Source organism: Pogona vitticeps, chromosome 5, assembly GCF_051106095.1.
Source record: "Pogona vitticeps strain Pit_001003342236 chromosome 5, PviZW2.1, whole genome shotgun sequence".
Lineage (NCBI taxonomy): Eukaryota > Metazoa > Chordata > Lepidosauria > Squamata > Agamidae > Pogona > Pogona vitticeps.
Genome location: NC_135787.1, coordinates 2,639,586 through 2,655,910, shown reverse-complemented (window position 1 = coordinate 2,655,910; position 16,325 = coordinate 2,639,586). Strand labels below are relative to the sequence as shown.

Below are 16,325 nucleotides of genomic sequence, written 5' to 3'. Positions count from 1 at the left end.
TCCTTTAATACAAAGCTTCAACACAGAGTTTCCTGGAGATATCCAAGATTGAAGCACTAGCATCAGCTCGATTTGATCTTTACTAGACATTCTAGCCTTCCTAGTATTACGATCACACGCAGTTACCGGAGTGCTGATTGTGATACTGATCACTCCCTCATGTGTAGTAGAATAAAACTGTGAACAAAGATTGTATCACACAAAAAAGAAGGAAGACCAAGTATCGATATCAGCAAGACTCAGAATCAAAGAAAAGTGAAGGAATTTGCCCAAGTGCTTGAGGAAACCCTTCCAGGCCTGGCTGATGCAAATGCATCTGAATGCTGGGAACATTTCAAGAATGCTATTTTTTAACACTGCTTTGTCCACATTTGGCAAGAAGACCAAAAAGACGGCAGACTGGTTGAAAGCTCATTCAGAGCAGTTGATGCCAGCCATTGAGGAAAAGAGGAGAGTGCTGGCAGCATGCAAACCTGTCCTACTGAGTAAAACTTGCAGGCTCTTTGAGTTGCTCGTAGCAAAATCCAACAGGCTGCCAGGAGATGTTCTAACGATTATTGGCTTTAGCTCTGCTCTCAGATACAGATAGCAGCAGACACCAAGGGAATGTATGATGGGAGCAAGCAGGCTTTAGGTCTAATACAGAAGAAATCTGTTCCTTTGAAGTCTGTTACAGGCGTGACTACAAGCCTTTGACTGTGTTGGCCACAGCAAACAATGACAAGTCCTTATGGAAATGGGAGTGCATGACCACCTTATCTATCTAATGAGAAATATATATATTGGACAGAAAACTTCACAGCAATTGGGAAACTATTCAGGTTGTGCCATTCACATTCTTACAGTAAATTACTCGCACCAATAATGCTCTTTTCACCTCCTTATGCCAAGCTTGACTACGCAAAAGCCTTTGACTGTGTGGACCACAGCAAACTATGGCAAGTTCTTAAAGAAATGGGAGTGCCTGACCACCTTATCTATCTCCTGAGAAATCTATATGTGGGACAGGAAGCAACAGTTAGAAGTGGATATGGAACTAATGATTGGTTCAAAATTGGGAAGGAGTATGACAAGGCTGTATATTCTCCCCCTGCTTCTTTAACTTATATGCAGAATATATCATGTGAAACGCTGGACTGGAGGAATCCCAAGCCAGAATTAAGATTGCTAGAAGAAATGTCAACAACCTCAGATATGCAGATGATACCACTCTGATGGCAGAAAGTGAGGAGGAATTAAAGAACCTCTTAATGAGGGTGAACAATGAGAGTGATCATGGCCACTGGACCCATCACATCCTGGAAAATAGAAGGGGAAGATATAGAGGCAATGACAGATTTTACTTTCTTGGGCTCCATGATCACTGCAGATGGTGACAGCAGCCATAAAATTAAAAGATGCCTGCTTCTTAGGAGGAAAGCAATGACAAACCTAGACAGCATCTTAAAAACCAAGGCTTCACCTTGCTGACAAAGGTCCTCATAGTCAAAGCTATGGTTTCCCCAGTAGCGATATAGGGAAGTGAGAGCTGGACCATAAAGAAGGCAGACCGCTGAAGAACTGATGCTTTTGAACTGTGGTGTTGGAGGAGGCTCTTGAGAGTCCCCTGGACTGCAAGGAGAACAAACCTATCCATTCTGAAGGAAATCAACCGCGAGTGCTCACTGGAAGGACAAATCCTGAAGCTGAGGCTCCAACACTTTGGCCATCTCATGAGAAGAGAAGACTCCCTGGAAAAAAAAAACTGATTTTAGGAAAGTGTGAAGGCAAGAGGAAAAGGGGACAACAGAGGATCAGATGGCTGGACAGTGTCATCGAGGCTACCAAAATGAATTTGACCCAACTCTGGGAGGCAGTGGAAGACGGGGGGGCTGGTCCAAGGGTTCACCAAGAGCCAGATACGACTTAATGACTAAACAACAACAACAAATACTCTTTTAATAAAAAAGGAAAGGGTTGTGTTTTTTTAGCTGTTGCATCTAAAATTTAAAATTGTAGTTTAAATGACTTAACAGTTCCTAAAGCCATCTTGAAACCATTTCTCATCTCTTTGTACATTCTTTTTGTCCACAAAAATCCAAAGGCTTTGAACTAACTGGGTTCCGTTCTTGCTCTCTCTGACTATGGATCTGATTTCCAATGTAATGCTTTTCTTGGATTGAAAACTTCTGCTTTCAGTCTCCGAGAAGAAAGGGGTTTTTTAGCCACTCTCTGTAGGAAATGATGAATTGGATCAATAAGAGTAAAGTTGAAAACTTCCCTTCTGAAAGCAGGAAGTGGGCATATACTGTTGCCCTCTAAGTCTGTTCACCTTGTGTTCATGACTGGGCATCTCTGCCCTGAAGGGGGTCTGCAGCATTCTAGCCCATTATCCCCTGTCACCAGGAGATGTCTGATGGAGAATGTGACTCCAGATCAACACAATCATTGTATGTTCACGTTCTTGCCTGAGCAAAGAAACAAGGCCACCGTGGGATGCCTTCTGGAAGAAAGTGCACTACGACTTTGCTGTGTGTTTTCGTCTTTGACTGAAGCTTGGGGGTATCCCAGAAAAACACTCTGGTGCTTCTGATGCTCATTTAAGACGTGGCTTTTCAAATGGCCTTTTTGTGCCCAATCATTTAGTTTTACTGGAAGCCATTGTTCTTTTGTTTTCTGCCTGTTCTCGATCATCTCAGAGTGCAGGACAGGCAAAAATGGGCTCAAGCTACATACAGGAAGCGAGATTTTGGTTGAATAGCAGGAAAACGTTCCTAACTGTTAGAGCAACAGCAGCGGAACCCATTACCTTGACAGCTGTTGAGTGCTCCAATGCTAGAGTCACCAAAAGAAACTTGGACCACCCTCTGTCCGATCTGCTTTGAACTGGATTCCTGCACTGAGCAGGGGGTTGGACTCAATAGTCTTAGAGGCCCCTTCCAACTTCATTGTATGATTCTATGATAATGGATTTTTTTCTCATTGTTGAGAGTTGAAATGTATATTTATTGTTCCATTGTTATATGTGTGTTTTTTAACTGTCTTTCCCCTCCTTTTTTGTCATGAGCTACTTCTTCAGTTTGCAAAAAGCAGAACAACAGCTGATATGGAGATAATGGGGGTCCGGACCCCTGGGGCGAGACTGTCCACTCACTTTTCCACTGCTGCCGCAGGCTCCACGCTCCCTTCTTATCGCTCCAGAGCTTGTGGTGGATTACCCACTTCTGACAGGAAGCGGGATGACGTGCCTCTCTGCCGGGTCAAAGAGTGGCTAGTCCACCATATGTATATTGGGAATACGTGACATTATGTATACAAAAGGACTTATGTTAAGAAACCTATACCTTTTCCATTAGGTCTGAATGAGGCGAGCAGAACAGCTGACCTACGATATGCAATGGAGCTTGTTAAGAAATTTATGATGACAAAAGATCCAAGCTATGAAACTAGGGATGGTAAGTACGGTAATGAATTCAAGTATTTCCGATTCTTTCCACCAGGTACTCTACCTAGAATACATCCACCGAGCAGATATCCATGTGCAATCTCTGACGTCAGTTTAGAGAAAGGTCAAGTTAATAACTGGGTTAGATGGGAACAATGGTGATTGGAAGAAGAACCAAGAATCCATCACTCATTTTCCTCATGGTTGTTAGGCACCACAGTTCTAATATGCTGCAGGAATAGTCAGAACAGCTGCAAAATATGTAGAAAACAACCAGGGGGTTATAGACTCCTCTATTTGAGGAAAGAGTGGAACGTGAGAAGCTCTTCAGCTTTATGGCCATCTTTGAAAAGAAGTACAGGAGTTCATGAATGCCTTAAGGGGGACAGGCAAGTTTACAGGCTACTGAATTCTCCACATTGAACTGAATAGATTTAATGGGTGTTTAAGGCTCATCTTTCTGAATTAGACCTGTGACTTAGTAGAAATGTTGGGCTGAAGACTGCATTTGTTCTCAAAGTGAACAGGGGCTATAAAACAATGGCCGCTTCATTTATTTATCTATTTATTTATTTATTTGATTTATTTTTATCCTGCCTTTCTCCTTGAAAAGGATCCAAGGCAGCTTACATCACTGAAAGACAATATTCGAAGCTGAAAACAAGTGACAGGAGAACCTCTTTTCCTTCTATTTTCTAAACTTTTCCTCTGGGAATGTAAATCTTTCCTTATTTCTTTCTTTTAAAAAATGTGAATGTTTTCTTCACAGTGGGAGAGACTCCTTCCTTTCTTTCTTTCTTTCTTTCTTTCTTTCTTTCTTTCTTTCTTTCTTTCTTTCTTTCTTTCTTTCTTTCTTTCTTTCTTTCTTTCTTTCTTCCTTCCTTCCTTCCTTCCTTCCTTCCTTCCTTCCTTCCTTCCTTCCTTCCTTCCTTCCTTCCTTCCTTCCTTCCTTCCTTCCTTCCTTCCTTCCTTCCTTCCTTCCTTCCTTCCTTCCTTCCTTCCTTCCTTCCTTCCTTCCTTCCTTCCTTCCTTCCTTTTTTCTCTTTATAACTTCCCTGTTTTTCTTTCTGGCTATTAGCATTTTCTGCAAAAATTCCCAAGAGCACATTTGCACATAAAAGCAACCCCCCCCAAAAAAAAACCCAAAGCAAAATGAAAAACAAAAAACAAAACCCTGTTCCATATGGAAAGACTTGGGTTTTGCACAAACTGCAAGCTTCTTCACACTAAATATGCATTTTCCACATGGGTCATAGGGTTGTTGTATTTTTACAGAGCTTTGTGCTCATTTTAAAAAAGGCTGTGTCTTTCTGCTCTTGGGTAAGAGTAAAATGTTGCATAATTTTGAAGTTTTCTCAAAATGATGAGATGCCCCTTTTCACTGAAGGTGAGAGAAGTTCAAATCCTTACTCTCTCATTCTTTCCTCTTCCTCCATTCATCACATTTTCCTTCGTCCATGCAAACACAGGCAGGCATCGCCCTTCACTAGGGGTCAGAGTGAGGTCTTTCCACATCAACCGACCACACCCACACATCTGTCCATGAGTTGGTCACATCCCTCACTGCAGTGACTGCTACTGGCCCAGCCACCACATTCACCACAGAAGGTTCTGCCACTTTCTGAATGCCTTTTGGACATCTCTGCCTTACACTTAATGGTTCCTTCAGGCTAGAGACTGATAAACAGTCAAGTTCAGATCTCCAGGGCTGGATGAACTGCACTCAAGAAACTGGTTGAAGAACTCCCAGAATCACTGTCCATTATTTTTTTGAAATCATAGGAAATGGATGAGGTGCCAGATGACTGAAGGAGGGCTAATATTTTTACCTATTTTCAAAAAGGACGAACCTGGGAATTACAGACCAGTCAGCCTGAAATCAATCCAGGGGAAAATCCTGAAACAGACTATAAAATGATCAATATGCAACCAGCTAAAAAATAATGCAATAATAAATAATGCAAGAACAAATCCTGTCAGGTTAATTTGATTTCATTTTTGACCAGGTAATCTCCCTGACAGACAGAGGGAATGCTGTAGACATAATATATCTTGAATTCAGCAAAGATTTTGAAAAAGTGCCCCATGATATTCTGATTAGCAAGCTAACTAGGTGTGGGCTAGTTAGAACAACTGTCTAATGGATACACAGTTGGCTTGAGAATTGTACTCAGAGGGTGATGACTAATGGCTCCTTCTTAAACTGGGAGGAAGTAAGAGGTGGGATATGCTAGGGCTCAGTCCTGGGCCCAGTACTATTCAATATTTTTATAAATGAGTTGAATAAGAGGATACAGGGAATGCTAATCAAATTTGTGGATTACACAAAATTGGGTGGAATAGCTAACACCTGGAAGGCAGAATCAAAATTCAAAATGATCTAGATAGGCTTGAGCACTGGGCTGAAAAAAACCATGATGAAATTCAACAGGGATAAGTGCAAAGTACTGCAACTTGAAAAAAGAAACCAAACAAACAGCTACAAGATGGAGGATACCAGGCTCAGCAACACTATGAGTAAAAAGGATCTTGGACTTGAAACAAGTTCAGAGGAGGGCAACAAGGATGATCAGAAGGCTGGAAACCAGGTCCTGGGAAGAAAGTCTGAAAGAACTTGCCATGTTTATTCTCGAGAAAAGAAGACTGGGAGATCTGATAGCACTTTTCAAAAATTTGATAAGTGGTCATAAAGAGGAGGGGTAGGGCCTGTTCTCAATCATCCCAGAGTGCAGGACACACAACAACAGGCTCAGGTTACAGGAAGCCAGATTTCAGTTGAATATCAGGTGGAAAAAATATGCTATTAGAGCAGTACAGCAGTGGAACCAATTACATTGAGAGGTACGGAGTGCTTCAACACTAGAGGTATTCAAGAGAAATTAAGACACAAGGGAGGCATCCTTTGATTTTTAATCCTGCATTAAGCAGGAAATTGGATTCAGTGGAACCATCTAAGTTTTTTATTATATGATTTTATGGTGCCAGCGAACAACACAGTACGGCCTGAGGAGGAGAAGATGGAGTTAGTAGGCACAGGAGAGGATGATATTCCTGCATAAGCCAGGAGGCCATCACACAGAGCACAACGCCTAGACCGTTCTCACAGAGCAAACTGCTGCACCCTGTGGTCTGAATGAAGATGAACACTTCTTGCTCTAACCCCTCTCTTTTTTCAGGACATTGTTCCATCTGCATAGAGGGAGAGGGAGCATCTCATGAGAACCACAGCATTACCTACCGGATGGTAATCAGCTGGTTGAGCAACAAGGGTCTGCTTTATCCAGCTTTGGGTTCTGAATTGGAGCTCCTTCAAACTAATGGTGTGTTTTTGCTCTGAGACCTTAGAGAGAAATGAAAAAGGAAAAATACATGGGAAATGGGGGGTTTCTCATTTTTCCATAGAAGAAGCCACTCTATGTTCTTCCGCTCATCTGGTCTGCCAGGCAACAACATGCAAACCTATGAGCATGTCTACCCAGTGGAAAAGCAACCTCCCGGCCTCATTCTTTCCTGCCTGCTCAAGAGCTGACCTTTCAGAGAGATTCTTAACATACCTCTTGAGCGAGCTCTACTTAATATCTCTGTTGTGTTTTTGGGATGCACACCTTGGATTTCTGGACTGTGAATCTTATACTTCTCCTTTCTGGGACTATGCACTTTCTGGGCATCATCTACTCCCTGCAAAAAACTAATCTTGTTAGGGCAGTGGTCCCCAACCCTGGGCCTCCATATGTTTTTGGACTACAACTCCCAGAAGCCATCAGCACCACCTCTGCTCACCAGGATTTCTGGGAATTGAAGTGCCCAAGGTTGGGGACCACTGTGTTAGGGTAAATCTCCTAGTCTTGGCATGAAAGAAATGTGCAAAATCTGCTAGTATCAATATTGGTAGACCTATGGTCTATACGGGCGGGATAGAAATCCAATAAATAGATAGATAGATAGATAGATAGATAGATAGATAGACAGACAGACAGACAGACAGACAGACAGACAGACAGACAGACAGACAGACAGATAGACGATAGATAGATAGATAGATAGATAGATAGATAGATAGATAGATAGATAGATAGATAGATAGATAGATAGATAGATAGATAGATAGATAGATAGATAGATAGATAGATAGATAGATAGATAGATAGATAGATAGATAGATAGATAGATAGATAGATAGATAGATAGATAGATAGGTGACTTTAGACAGATGTATGTTTTTTAAAAGAATATGACGTGACTTCAAAAGAGAGCTAGAAATAGCTCATCCATCTCTGCTGAAATGTGCTGTTGGTAGCTGATGTGGCTTGTGACATGTCCTTCCCCAAACATTTAAAATGGACAGCAGTCAAAAATAGTGCAGGCACAGAAACTATACTCTTTTGGGCCTCCTTCCGTGTTTGGATCAGACCTCGGAAATGTTATATTTTCCAATTGCCATCTGGCTGTGGGATTCTGGGAACTATAATCACAAAAAAGAGCATTTGAGGAGTCTTTGAAGTGGGAGAGTTGTGCCACCTAACGTCACACCACTGGCGAAGTGTAAAAGCTTACTTCTGAGCAAAACATTCACCCATGCCACAGATTCTCCTCCTGCACCCAGAAAAACAGGCAACCCATCCCAACCGGTAAAACATCCACACCCCACAAAGCATAAATTACAGTACATGCATACAAACTCGCGCACTGTGCAAAACATCACAGTAAAGTTAGGAAGTGGCTTTCAAGACAAATTCCCCTAACTTGAACTATTGCAATTCATTTTAGATATTGAAACAATTTTTGATGCAGACCAGATTGCAGGAGAATTAGCTGCATTGGCTCTATTGCTTAATGACCTGGAAAACGAAATAGGTGAGTTACTTTAAGATTATGATGCCAATGAATTTTGGTGCTGGAGTGGGGGTAGAATTCACACTAAATCTGCCTTGGCTGAAAACACACACACACACACACACAACTGAAGAGGTTATTTTCTTTCTGTGAGTCCTGGAGGTGGGGGTGTCCCTGTGGCCCTCTAGAGATAATTACTTTGGACAGGTACACAAGCTTAAGCCATTATATTGTAAGATGCATCTCAAAAAATCTTATAGGGATTGTTTACTCCCTTCACATTTAAATAAGAGTTAGGAAAGTGTGAAGGCAGGAGGAGAAGGGGACAACAGAGGACGAGATGGTTGGATAGGGTCATTGAAGCAACCAACATGAATTTGACCCAACTCCAGGAGGCAGTGGAAGACAAGAGGGCCTGGCGTGCTCTGGTCTATGGGATCACGAAGAGTCAGACACGACATACCGACTGAACAACAACAACAATTACTAAGTTAAGAGGAGAGATATTGCAGATGTCAGTGGGTGCAAATTTGCTACATAGATTTGAATGAAATTTTAGATATGCAATTTTGGGCAGCAAATTTTTAAAAGTACAAAATATACAAAGGCGATGAAGTAGATTCATCTCCTAAAGTTATATTTCTGAGACACTGTAGATGTTGCTCACCAGGAAGACTTATAACTCCACCTGCTTGTTAAATGCTACAACAAAGCTATTTTTATATGTGAAATCTTCCAATTACACCAGTATACCATATTAGTATGAATGGGTGTGGATGAGAGCATATGTAAGTAACTAAGATAGCATGTTAGAAATGGAGTGAAGAGCAAGTGATCCACAAAATAGATTTAGAGAAATAAGGGTATGCTGTTTGGTTGCTGTAGGTTTTCTGGGCTGTTTGGCCAAGTTCTGGAGCTTTTTATACCTAACGTTTCACCAGTCTCTGTGGCTGGCATCTTCAGAGGACAGGAGTTAGAACCCTGTCTGTGTTCTGATGTAGTGTGTGGGATAGTTGAGTACTTAGAGCACTTAGAGCTGAGGGCTCAGCTTTTTGTCCTTTTCACCAGAACCAGAGACTGGTGAAACATTAGGAAGAAAAACCTCCAGAACAAGGACAAACAGCCCGGAAAACCTACAACAACCATCAAATCCCAGCCGTGAAAGTCTTCAAGGGTATGCTGTTTATTGGAACATGAATTGTCGTACTGTAGGAGGAAAGCGTTGACAAACCTCGACAGCATCTTAAAAAGCAAAGATATCACCTTGCCGACAAAGGTCCGCATAGTCAAAGCTATGATTTTTCCAGTAGCGATATATGGAAGTGAGAGCTGGACCATCAAGAAGGCTGACCTCCAAAGAATTTATGCTTTTGAATTGTGGTGCTGGAGGAGACTCTTGAAAGTCCCCTGGACTGCAAAGAGAACAAGCCTATCCATTTTGAAGGAAATCAACACTGAGTGCTCACTGGAAGGCCAGATCCTGAAGCTGAGGTTCCAAGACTTTGGCCATTTCATGAGAAGAGAAGACTCCCTGGAAAAGACCCTCATGTTGGGAAAGTGTGAAGGCAAGAGGACAGAAGGCGAGATGTCTGGACAGTGTCATCAAAGTGACCAACAGGAATTTGACTCAACTCCGGGAAGCAGTGGAAGACAGGAGGACCAGGCGTGCTCTGGTCCATAGGGTCATGACGAGTCGGACACTTAACGACTAAACAACAGCAAGTGATCCTTATGCATTATTTTCTCATATATAATGCTGCTAGTTTGTAGCAATAAGCTGTAGATAAGCTGGAAATCACTTTAAAAATATGATGGATTCAAAAAATAGAATAGGGAAGCATACAAATGAGATCCCAATTCAAATAGGCAAAGTGTTTTTATTATAATAAACACCTGATTTTCTGGTTAATGTTGTGTGTTTTATGGGGAAATGTATTCCAGCTTTATTTTGTAACATTTAGAGAAGCATACAAATTGATATCTACTAAACACTTCTTCTTGTCTCTTTGTTCTCATTATCTATCTTGGGTGAAAGCTGGAATTCGTTACAGATTGAATCATGACTGGATGGCCAATAAAGATGCAATCTATTTATTTGTTAGTGGAGCAAACACCTGGCACAATGCAGTAAAAGTTTGTGAGAAAGAGAAAGCTAAATTAGTTCACATTGAAAGTGAACATGAGGAGGTAAGCAGAACACCCTTCGTAGCATGGTGACCCCTTGTTCCACCTTTGGGTGCCTTCCTATCATTTCCAACTAATCTTCCTCCCAGTCTTTCCTTCCAGAAGCAGAAGGGGTGGCATTGCAGGAGCTCTGTTTCAATGAGGGGGAAATCTTTAAAAACCTGTATTGTTTTTATGTGCTCTGTTAGGAAATACTGGAGTGAAACAAGTACAAATTTAATCCTTCAGCCGTTGTCAGCCCACACCATCACCAGTTCCCACCAGGCAACACCAATGTCCTTGCAGCTCACTCAGGCTGCTGCCTGCAACTTTCTGCATGCTTTCTTGCCTTGAACCCATACGAGGGTCTTATCTTCCCAATGATGAATCACAAAACAAAGCAAATTAATATGCAAGATGTAGAACTGAGGAAAGGTTGGGTTAGGAGAAGCCGATGCCTTTTACTCAGTAAAGGGGCTCCATATCTAAAAGCAAGCTCAGTGAGTACTGTGTAGTTTGGCCCTGTCTTTCTCTGGCCTAGTTCAGAGGAAAGCCTAAATCCTGCCCCAGTCTTTTAGACAGCTTGGACTCAGACCATTTAGGGCTTTATAGGTTAAAGCCACCCCTTCGCATTGTGTCCTGAAACAGACTGGCAGCCAGTGGAGCTGGTGCAACGGGTGAGTAATACATTTCCTCTAATCAGCCCCAGTTAACAACCTGGCTGCACCGTTCTGGACCCACTGGATTTTCCATACACTTTCCAAAGGCAGCCCCACATGGAGTGTGTTGCAGTAATCCAGCAGAGATGCTGCAGCTGACATTCCCTACCACGTCTTCTCTTGCCCCAAACAACTCCATTAGCTGCTCCCCAACTCTGTTCTCCGTCCTATCAAAACACATCCCTCCATAAGTAGAAAAAGACCCAAGTTAACAATTTCTCCCCAAAGCTGCCAGGGACTGGCCACAATATCACAATAAATTAGAATGGCAGGGGATGATTTGGTAGGGTTATACGGTATTAAAATATAGGGGAGAAGGAATATAAAAACAAAACAAAATGTTGCCAAAAGGGTTCTCCTAGAGATGTGCTGGAGGCTCAGCATCCACAGGTCTTCCCACATAACTCATTGTATGACACAGAGACACTGTCTCTGGCAGTGAGTGCTATTGTTATCTTAAGGATCTGAAGAGACTTTGCAAGCCAGAAAAGAGACCCAAAACAGTTATGAGCCCAGGGGATGGAGGGATGCCAACTTCCAAGTCTTCTCCTTACCTCAACCAGTGTCCTCTGGTATAAAAACAACCCCTACAAAAAACCCAAGAATTTGAGTTGCAAGGGGAACAGTACAGTAGGACTACCCCAATTCTGTCCCATTGGTCCACTGACAGGTGGAGGTAGTCCAACCCGGCACAAGCCAAGGTGGCAAATCTGCTAACCTTGATGGAATTTCTAAACACAAGGGTGACCCGTCCCATGCACTTCCAGTTTAACCTGATGTTGGATGGAGTAACCTGGGGGACTACCCTTCCCACTCAGGTCTCTAATGTGCCAGGTCAGCCCTTTCATCCACAGTCAGATCAAAACTCAGTTGAGACATTTTCTGGACTGATTCAGGATTTAACAACAAAAGGGTCTGAGCAGAAGGTGTCAGGGCGTGCTGATTACCTTGTCCCTGCTGGGAGGGGGGAAAGCCAGAGCCCAGAATACAAGACCTTGAGAGTGGGCTCTCCTGAAATGGCCAGCTTTCCCATCCATTGACAGAAAGTTGTATGCATAGTTTCTCCTGGCCCTAAAGGACCGTCCTACAGTCTCTCAGATGGCCATTAACCGACCAGATAGGCGGGATATACAGTAAATAAAATAAATAAAATAAAATAAAATAAATAAATAAATAAATGCTTCCAACCTTCCTCAGATCCAGGGCTGTAACAAAGTTGGGCAACTGGGGCTTTTCACCAGAATACCATAATTTAGAGGACATCAAAACCTACAGGGGAGTCTATTCAGACAATTAATAGCAAAATCTCCTGGCCCTATTTACTCCTCCTCCCCGCATGAAAGAGTACCCCTTCTCTTTCTTTTGCGAAGCCTACACATTCTCCTTCTTCTGGCTCCTCTTTAGGTGACACCACTTGTCACAGCAATGCTCAGAGCTCCTCTTGGCACAAGTGCATTTACAGGTTTGCCCTTGAAACTCATTAGCCAACAACCAACCTCTCAGGCCATCTCATCCATGAAACTGTCCTGGTATTGGCTGGCCATGCCTTCTGCATACTCAGGGCAAGTGTGCCTACCCTGGCACACATTTTGCTATAGGGATGTCTCATGCTCTGCTCTCAGAAGCTCATATGAAGGTTGTTGTGACATTCTTTCAAAGCTCACAACAAATCTCCCCTTTCTCCTACACACCTCACTTGTCAGTGTGACCTGTGGTTGGGCTTCTTTCTCTTCTAGGGGGCTTCGGCTTGCCTCCTTTGCCATGCAGCTGCACCTCAGTTGATTCCATCCCCTTCACCAAACTGACAGATCTCCTGCATTTGAAACAGTGCTACATGTCAGAGTGGGCAGCATTGTTAAAACACAAAGAGAAGGAGCCCCAGTTTTTCCAGACGGGCGATTTGAAAAGGCACAAAGGTTGGAGCCACAACTGCTACCTGAGGCATGCAAAAACTGATTAACGTGCATATAGTGTAATTCTTGTATGATGTATAGAGAGTTTTCTGTAGTTGAGAACTACTTTGTTTTTGGAGTGCTCCTATCCCATCCTGTAACATGATATCTGTAACTCCTAGGAGTCTTTTTTTTGGTCCGGCCCACTGGGCCATAAGGCACACAACACATTTTTCCCTTTTGCCTCCCTGATCTCCAGCCAGCTAGGAGGCAAAGAAGAGCTATCTCTTTGACCAGTAGCAGTAGAAGGGGCACCTGTATCAACACTGCCAGCTAGGGGCAGGGAGTAGAGAAAAGGTTCCCACAATGCAACTGTGGATCACTCCTCCCTCATTGATCTTAACAACACAGTGACAAGGTCTCCCTCGGAGCTATCCACATTCTCTTTACACACATGCTCTTCATCTCCAGTTCTCCCATGTGAAAATTTGAAAAGGTCTGCTGCCTTCTTGAGAAAGGAACATTTTCTGGTGAGATTAACATCTGTCCCCTCATTTCCAATAAAGATATTCTGATTGCTCTTGTTTGTTACAGGACTTCATAGAAAAAGTAGTCTATGGAAGGCACAGCTTTTATTGGCTTGGAGCAATTAAGAAAAGTGACAAATGGAGATGGGTGGATGACAACTCAGAAGTGAAGCTATCGTGAGTCAGTAAACATTTTTCGATTTTGACTTATGGTAATCCTTTTCAAGGTTTTCCAGGTAGGTAGTAATTCAGAAATGGTTTCCCATTCCCTTCTTCTGGAGGCATCCTGCGATGGTGCAGCTTGCCCAAGGCTACTGAGGCTGGCTCTTCTTCCAGGAGGCCCAGTGGGGGAATCGAACGTCCAACCTCTGCAGCTAGAACTCCTACACACAATATTTAATATTGATTAGTATGTGCAAGAAATATGAACTCCACCTTTCCTCCAGTGAGCTCAAGGCAGTATACATGGCTCTCCTTCTCTCCACTTTGGTTTCCCAACAACACCTGTGGGAAGTAGGGCAGATGTAAGAAGTTGGACTGCAGTAATGTCACCAAGTGGGCTTCATGACTCTGTAGGGACATAAACTTGTCCCAAGTCCCTAGTAGTATGGTTGCTGTTGCTACTATGTGCTCTCAAGTTACCTCTGTCATAATGTTTTAGTTAGTTAGGCATCCTTCAGTCTCGAAAGACTATGGTGACGTGCTCTGTATGGAGGACTTGGAACAGTGTCTAGTGTGGCTGAGGAGGCCAATTCGAGAGTGACAATCTCTTCCACACTGAAGACAAATCCAATCTGTCCCCTGTCCAGCTCCCTGGTTTTGCTGCTTTTGTGACTTCCTCTTTGCCTCGGCCTGCTGGACAAAGGTCTCTTCAAATTGGGAGAGGCCGTGATGCACTGCCTGCCTCCAGGCTGAAGGGTCAGATGTCAGGGTTTCCCATCTGTTGAGGTCTATTCCTAAGGCCTTCAGATCCCGCTTGCAGATATCCTTGTATCGCAGCTGTGGTCTCCCTCTGGGGCGATTTCCCTGCACTCATTCTCCATACAGGAGATCCTTTGGAATCCAAAGTCCAAAGTCTTGGCAGGACTTGTTAAAGCGATTCATGAGTTGTTGGAGGTCTTCAGCAGAGGGGGCAACAATGGCTGCATCATTGGTGAACAGGAAGTCCCACATGCATTTCAGTTGGACTTTGGTCTTTGCTCTCAATCTAGAGAGATTAAAGAGCTTTCCGTCTGATCTAGTCCGGAGATAGACATCTTCTGTTGCAGTTCCAAAGGCATGCCTCAGTATGACAGCAAAAAAGATCCCAAAAAGGGTTGGTGCGAGGACACAGCCCTGTTTCACTCCGCTTTGGATGTCAAAGGGATCTGATGTTGAGCCGTCAAAAACTACAGTGCCTTTCATTTCCTCATGGAAAGATCTGATGATGTTAAGGAGACGAGGTGGACATCCAATCTTGGGAAGTATTTTAAAAAGGCCATCCCTGATAACCAAGTCAAATGCTTTTGTAAGGTCTATGAAGGCCACTAAGAGTGGCTGTTGTTGATCCCTGCATTTCTCCTGCAACTGTCGGAGGAAGAATACCATGTCAGTGGTGGATCTATTAACTCGAAATCCACACTGTGATTCTGGACAGACTCTGTCTGCAAGCACCTGGAGCCTCTTCAGCACCACACGGGCAAGCAGCTTCCCTACAACAACTAAGAAGAGAGATGCCACGGCAGTTATTGCAGTTGCCCCTGTCTCCTTTGTTCTTGTACAATGTGATGATGTTTGCATCCTTCATGTCCTGTGGTACTCCACCTTCCCTCCAGCAGAGACAAAAGATTTCATACAGTTCAGTGGTGATGATCTCCTTACCGCATTTCAGCACTTCAACAGGGATGTTGTCCCTTCCAGGTGCCTTGCCGGAGGCGAGGGAATCCAAGGCCGCTTTTATTTCTGCTAAGGTTGGTTCGCTGTCCAGCTCTTCCAAGATAGGCAGGCACTCAATGTTATTTAATGCTTCTTCGGTTACTACATGGTCTCTGGAATATAGCTCAGAGTAGTGCTGCACCCAGCTTTCCATCTGTTGTGCTTGGTCCTGTATGATCACACCTGTAGCAGACTTCAAGGGAGCAGATTTCTTCTGTAATGGACCTAAGGCCTGCTTGATACTATCATACATTCCTTTGATGTTACCTGTGTCCACTGCTATCTGTATCTGAGAGCAGAGCTGAAGCCAATAATCATTGGAGCATCTCCTGGCAGCCTGTTGGACTGGGTATGAGCAGCTTGAAGAGCTTGCAGGCTGTACTCGCTAGGACAGGTTTTGCATGCTGTTAGAGCTCTTCTCTTATCCTCGATGGCTGGCATTAACTCCTCCGAATGGGCTTCGAACCATACTGCAGCTAAAACTCTGCTCACGACCTGGGGTTCAAATCCCAGGTAGCCGGCTCAAGGTTGACTCAGCCTTCCATCCTTCCGAGGTCGGTAAAATGAGTACCCAGCCTGCTGGGGGGGCAATGTGTAGCCTGTATAATTAAGAAATTGTAAACCGCTCGGAGAGTGCTTGTAGCGCTATGGGGCGGTATATAAGTCCAATAAATAAATAAATAAATAAATAAATTCTTGCCAAAGGTGGACAAGGCGGTGTTATAGACAGTGTTCTTGAGGTGTTCCCATCGTTCAGGTGCATTTACATTAGCCGGACCTGGAAGGGTTTCCTCAAGTGCTTGGATAAATTCCTTCAGTTTTCTTTGATCGCGAGTCTTGCTGATGTCAATAC

At 43.4% G+C, this 16,325-nt stretch overlaps 1 protein-coding gene across 2 annotated transcripts in view; it reads left to right on the top strand.

Annotated features, from left to right (window-relative positions):
- LOC110071156 (C-type lectin domain family 10 member A) overlaps positions 1–16,325 on the top strand; it is a 40,715-nt gene that overhangs the window by 16,172 nt on the left and 8,218 nt on the right. Inside the window, exons 5-8 of one of the 2 annotated variants that reach the window (XM_078394422.1) lie at positions 3,336–3,434; positions 8,192–8,278; positions 10,293–10,444; positions 13,626–13,735. In XM_078394422.1, the coding sequence (XP_078250548.1) occupies positions 3,336–3,434; positions 8,192–8,278; positions 10,293–10,444; positions 13,626–13,735 (448 nt within the window). The remainder of the gene's footprint in view (positions 1–3,335; positions 3,435–8,191; positions 8,279–10,292; positions 10,445–13,625; positions 13,736–16,325) is intronic. The other variant, XM_073002171.2, reaches the window with a different exon arrangement.